This window comes from Rattus norvegicus, chromosome 16 (genome assembly GCF_036323735.1).
Source record: "Rattus norvegicus strain BN/NHsdMcwi chromosome 16, GRCr8, whole genome shotgun sequence".
Classification (NCBI taxonomy): Eukaryota; Metazoa; Chordata; class Mammalia; order Rodentia; family Muridae; genus Rattus; species Rattus norvegicus.
In genome coordinates, this window is record NC_086034.1 from 2,697,515 (window position 1) to 2,703,514 (window position 6,000).

Below are 6,000 nucleotides of genomic sequence, written 5' to 3' on the forward strand. Positions count from 1 at the left end.
GGGAGAGAGGGAGGGAAGGAAGGAGGGGGGAGAGGGAGAGAGAGGGAGGGAGAGAGAGGGAGGGGAGAGAGAGAAGGGGGAGAGAGAGAGGGAGGGGGAGAGAGAGAAGGGGGAGAGAGAGAGGGAGGGGGAGAAAGAGAAGGGGGAGAGAGAGAGGGAGGGACGGAGAGAGAGGGGGAGGGGGGAGGGGGGAGAACAGGCAGATAGAATGAGAGAGAGAGAGAGAGTGAGTGAGAGAGAGAGAGAGAGAGAGAGAGAGAGAGAGAGAATATATCAGACTTCCCTATAAAGATTCAGGTATGTCCAGGTTACTGAGCAAGAAGAGCAACCAAGATCCAAATCACTCTCGAGAGCTTATGGGTGAGATTATGTCATAAGCACCTTGGTCAGAGCACACTGCTCTCTTACGGAGCTCTTACGCCATAAGACAAAGTCAGGTCAGGGAGCCAGCCCAGTGGTTAAAGTGTTGGCAGGAATTGTGAGGACCAGTCTCTGGATGCTCAGAGCACACATAAACGCTGGGCCCATAGAAAGGCCCATCTGTAATCCTACAGTAACGAGCAGATACCCGAAATCCTCTGGAGAAAGCTGCTTAGCTTGGCTACCTGTACTGGAAAGGTTCCAGGTCCAACTGGGGGGCGGGGGGCTCGACTCAACAATAAAACCAGCGGAAACATGCGTTTTTCCCGTGGAAACAGGCAGGGGCAAAAATCACGACTTACCTTCACAGAAACTTTTGATTTATGCTCTACAAAAGAAAATAAAATTACTAAACTATAAACCCAAAACATATTAAGGCAGTGACAAAAGAAAACGTTAAATACGGATTAAGATGTTAAGAATAAAACTATTATCCCCAAAGCATTAACCGCAAGTCCCACCTGAATACTCCAACTTTTACAATGTGGCGGTTCAGGTATTCACTCCCATTTCACTTTTATTTCAACATTCTTTCCGAGGTAAGACTATAAACAGATGGCGGGATCAGGCAAGTAACGTGACAGAGAAAACAAAACTGTACTGAGTTTAAAAAACTAATAACTTTTAAAAAAGACTTTAGCAACTGTGGTTGTATTGTATAAATTTAACTTTCTCACACAATAGTTTGCTTACAGGCAAAGTACATAATTATCTAAACTCTCCCTGCATTACTTATTAGGCAACAAGGTATGCTAACGCCAAAAACATTACACATGAAATGTATTTTATGACCCAACATAGCAGTGACCACTGTCATAATCTGACTTTACTTGGATAAATATCAATTTGTAGACATTAAAGGAAAAGGCTTTTTTCCAAGTATCATTTAACTGTACTACAAGCAAAATGTTAAACCACCACACTTCTGCACACAAACTTAAACCTTTAGACTTCCAACAACACGGCATACCATACGGAGACAGTATTAGCTTGGTCTTTCCATCCAATAATTCCGTTTCAAGCTTTAAACCATCTCTGTAATATAAAAGAAAATTGTTTTGACAATTTTAATTAAACAGCTCTCACAAATAGCAGCCAAGAACATATGACCCTTGAAAGTAAACCTATACCTTTGAATGTATACAGGATCACATGACCATCAAAGCAAGGGTTCTGGCTGTTTGTTTCTTTTAATTCATATAACCCAGGCTGGTACTGAATTCTTGATCCACCTGCCTGAACCTCCCTCAAAGCAGTCTTTAAATTTTAAAATATTTTTTTCAAGGCTGAAGGGACAGCTGAGCAGTGAGAGCACTGTCTATTCTTGTAGAGCAGAACCGACATCGTAGCTAGCGAGTGTCTGCAAAGCCCCCTCTGATCTCCAAGGTTACCAGGCACACAAGTGGCATGGTATCCATACACATAAAATTAAGTATTTAAAAAGTGTGGTGTGTGTGTGCGTGTGTGCGTGTGTGCCTGCGTGCGTGTGCGTGTGGTGTACGTACATACGTATACACACACATTTTTTTAACCCAAGAGGGAAAGAAATACAAAAGACTTTCTTATAACACTTCAGCAAGGCAAGCATGTGTCATGTTTAACCTGAAACCTGGTTTTTGTTATTGGTAAGAAAAAAGCAACTCAATTATTATGACATTCTTAACTTGCAGCTCTGTACCAAAAATCTCACGCTGCTACCAGAACCCCTCGGCAAGGTAAACAAGACATAGATATGTCATTTATTAGTTCTGTAACGGTTTCACGACTGACACATTCCAAGGAGGAATAAACCAACTGAAAAATGGTTAAAATGGTCACCAAGGTGACGGCTGCTTAAGTACAGAATTCCACACGACTTGGACTGTTTCACATAACACATGCTTCCTTTAGCGAATCTTTACTACTATCCTAATAAATGCACAACAAACTTTGGCTAATATGGCACTTTACATGCCAAAAGTGCCAGCATAAACGGTAAACACTACGAGCAAAACTTATGTTGTCTATTAAGGTCAACAAAACTCTGATGGGATTCCACCCATTATTTCACGGTTTTACAGGGGGTGGGGATGGAATGGGTGTTATGTGTCAATGAACAGCAGCAATGTCGACAACGTTAAAGAGAAACTACCAAGCCAAGAAATTAAAGGGCGAGCAGGTTGACTAGCAACGCTAAATTCACAGGGTTGCTTTGGTAGAGGGAATCAAAGTGCCTGCGTTTTTAACAAAACAATCTGGGAGACATAGGTTATCAGAGGCTTCCGCGTTGCAGGACTCTAACAGCTCATGGTTACGTTAGCAGGCAACACCTTGAATGAATCTGAAGTTGCCAAGTCTCTCTATCCTACAGCCCCGTACGCTCACAGGGCAGGCTGCCTCATTTACATCTAAACTCCCAGAAGAGAACCTAACATTCATCTACTGGATGCGCGGGTACGTCTAGGTCTGGTGGCTGGTCTTCCTAAAAGGATAAACTTCTGAAAATGAAGACCGCACCCCAGACTCGGTGCAGCCTTAGCTCAGGATGCTCCAGTTCGGCGCCGGGCAGCCGTAGGTCCCCGAGCATCTCGCCCTCTGGGGCGCCGTCTCCCCTCCGGGGCGCTCCAACACCTCGGTCCGCGCTGGACCCGGAACCCCGCCCGCTGCCACGCGCCGGCTGAAGGCCAGCCCCGCAGCCCAGCGAGTCCCCGCCGGCTTACCCCAGGTTCATGGCACCGCCGCCCACCCGCAGCTCGCTCAGGCCACTTGTGTGACCCAGCTTGCCGTCCCTGCTCAACAAACGCTACGCCGATTGGATGCCGGGGTCCAGCCGAGCCAATCAGAGTGGCACATGCTGGCGGGTTCGTCCGCTGGTGCCGGCCTCCCGGGACTCCCGGTACCTCTCGGTGGGCGTCTGGGGTTTCTTGGTGACCGCCGCCAGCCCCGGGGAGCTGTCTTGGCTCTAATGGAGGTTTCCAAGTAGGCAGAAGCAAAAGATGTAACCATCCTATTTTATATTTTGAAGAGAGGTTTATTTTACTTGAAGGAGTCGTGACGCCTAGGGCACATAGTATGTGTCTGTCTCTTCGTGCAACCCACATCTTACGTACTGAAGTTCTTTAAATATTGCAGCAACAATCACAGTGTGGACCAAACTTGTATATCTGTCGTTAGCAGTGTTATCTCGGAGGCACGAAGAGGCAAAAGGACTTGTCTGGGTCAGTGACCACTGAACAATCAAACTACAGAGACTATTCTAATGTGAATGTCTGTGAATAACCCCGGTTGATGCTTTCAGACTCAGTCCAAATTGTCACTTGTTGCTCTTTCAGAGGATCTCAGCTTCTATGTCCGGTGGCTAAGCTATCTGTAGCTATGTCAACCCTGGTGTCAGACTGGAGTGGGGAGGCGCACCCACACACATCTTTAAAAATCAAACCAACTGTGAGTTTGAGGCCAACCTGTTTGACAGAGTGAGTTTCAGGATAACCAGGACTACAGAGAAATCCTGTCTCATAACCACCGCCATCATCCCCCTACCCCCATTTCACCCCGCCTCCCATCACCACCACCCCCAGATAAAAATAAACAAACGTCACTCCCACAAAGAGACTGCTGAGGGTAAAGAGTAGGTAATGTCTACTTCCCGCCTCCTAGGATCCCAGTAACAAAACATTATTAGGGTCACTTGGGTATTCTGAAAGTAAATACATTGGAAGGTCTGCACCCCGCAAGGATGGTGACATCCTCAGGGCTGTTCGTAGTTGGACACCTGTTCCCCCTGATTCCCCAGAGCCCCCGTGTAGTTACAGCAACATTGCACGTAGTTGGCGGGGAGGGATACTCAGGAGAGCGGCCCACGAACCTCCCTATCCATCCCCTCTATGAGGGAGTGCTATCTTATGCAAACAGGCCCATCTAAGCAGCCTGAAGATGGTGGTTGGAGGATAGTCCTATGCAGCAGGACTTCTGAAAGATTGGGGGATACCCTATCATGTCTCGCCAGCATTTGGAATCCTGTACCAAAGTGAACTTCAGAGAAACGGTTGATGACTTCTGTAGCCACAGCTGCTGCCACTTAGGCAGAAACAGGAGGTCTGCCAGAGTGTGAGGCCAGCCTAGCTACATGGGTGTGGTGGCTGTTCCTGGGTGTCAACTTCTGGAATGAACTACACTTCAGAAATGGAGGGCACACCTGTGATCCAGATCTTGAAGCTGGAAGACAGGGGCTTCTGACTCAGATCTTGACTTGGAATAACATACACGTTTGATCCAGATTTTAAGGCATAGTGGCCTTGAAAAGCTTAGGCCCAGGCAAGGTAGTACATGCCTTTAATCCCAGGAGATTAAGGCAAGGAGATCTCTGAGTTCAAGGCCAGCCTGGGACAGAAAAAGTCCCAGATTCAGGTGTGGTGGTGAACACTTTTAATCTGGGTCACACCTTCTGCCGGAGGCCTCCGTAAGGACATTGGAAGAAGGAAGATTCACTCTTCTTTGCCTGCTTACTTGCCAGCATTGCTGTTGGAGCCTATGCCATCAGGATTCCAGCTTATGTAGGAGCCCAGCTGAAACAACTAGCCTCGTGGGACTGAGCAACTACCAGATCCTTGGACTTCCTATCCACAGCTGACCATTGTTGGGTTAGTTGGACTGCAGCCTGTAAGTCATCACAGTAAATTCCCTAAATATATAGAGAGAGCCCATAAGTTCTAGGGAGTCCAGAGAACCCTGACTAAAACAATAGGGCACTATTTCTTTAGAAAGCCAAACAACAGGCAGGCTTGGCAACACACACCTGAAATCTCAGCTCTTTGGAATCTAAGACAGAAGACTGGAGAGTTCAAGGCCAGCTTCTCCTACGTGAAAGCCTCTTTCAAAAGGGGTCTAGAGAAAAAAGAAAGAAAGAAACACCAAAGGAGGGGAGCAGAATACACTCACACATTTGACCATGCCGTTTATGTTTAGCTGTCTATGGTGGTGCATGTCTTTAACCCCAGCACTCAGGAGGCCAAGGCAGGGGGAATTCTGTGAGTTCAAGGCCACCATGGTCTAAATAGTGAATTCCAGGTCAGCAAGAGCTACATAAAAAGCCTATGTCTTAAAAAAAATACTTAAAGGGATAGGTTTGTTTTTTGTTTTTTGTTCTTTTACTTATGCATAAAAGGGCCGAAACCAGCAGGTTAATGGTAGTTATTTTCTGGGAGGTCAAGTGGTATGAATTTGAAAGTATTACTTTCTTCTTTGTGTTTGTGTGCTATGGGTACATGCAAGGTGTGAATTCCCATGTGTGCTTGAGTGGGTGCACATGTGTGAGGCCAGAGGTAGATGCAGAGTGGGGTTTTTTTTCAATTCTCTCCCTTTGTATATTGAAGAAGGGTCTCTCATGTGGAGCCCAGAATTTGCTAACTCAGCTGGTCTACCTAGCCAGCTTGCCCTACCCCATCTCTGCTGTGGGGGTCTCTGCAAACACCAAGGCCAGCAGACTGTTGGTTTTCATGAGGCAAGGAGGAAGCTGAGTTCAACACTACTCAGTAGCCAGTGTTGCTTCCAAGAGTCTGACTCTAGGTGATTTATTTCAGAAATTAAAAAAAAAAAAATTAT

The 6,000-nt window shown here is 46.4% G+C and overlaps 1 protein-coding gene across 16 annotated transcripts in view; it reads right to left on the minus strand.

Moving 5' to 3' along the window:
* Ccdc66 (coiled-coil domain containing 66) overlaps positions 1-3,203 on the minus strand; it is a 31,908-nt gene extending 28,705 nt beyond the window's left edge. For 8 of the 16 annotated variants that reach the window (XM_039095211.2, XM_039095210.2, XM_039095209.2 and 5 more), the window contains exons 1-3: positions 3,120-3,202; positions 1,391-1,455; positions 723-748 (exon numbers count right to left, since the gene is read on the minus strand). In XM_039095211.2, coding sequence (XP_038951139.1) covers positions 723-748; positions 1,391-1,455; positions 3,120-3,130 — 102 coding nt within the window. In that variant the 5' untranslated portion in view covers positions 3,131-3,202. Of the gene's footprint in view, positions 1-722; positions 749-881; positions 966-1,390; positions 1,456-2,916; positions 3,031-3,119 lie in introns of those variants that run through there. The other 8 variants (XM_039095198.2, XM_039095197.1, XM_039095202.2 and 5 more) reach the window with 7 other exon arrangements.
* Between the last annotated feature and the right edge of the window lie 2,797 nt (positions 3,204-6,000).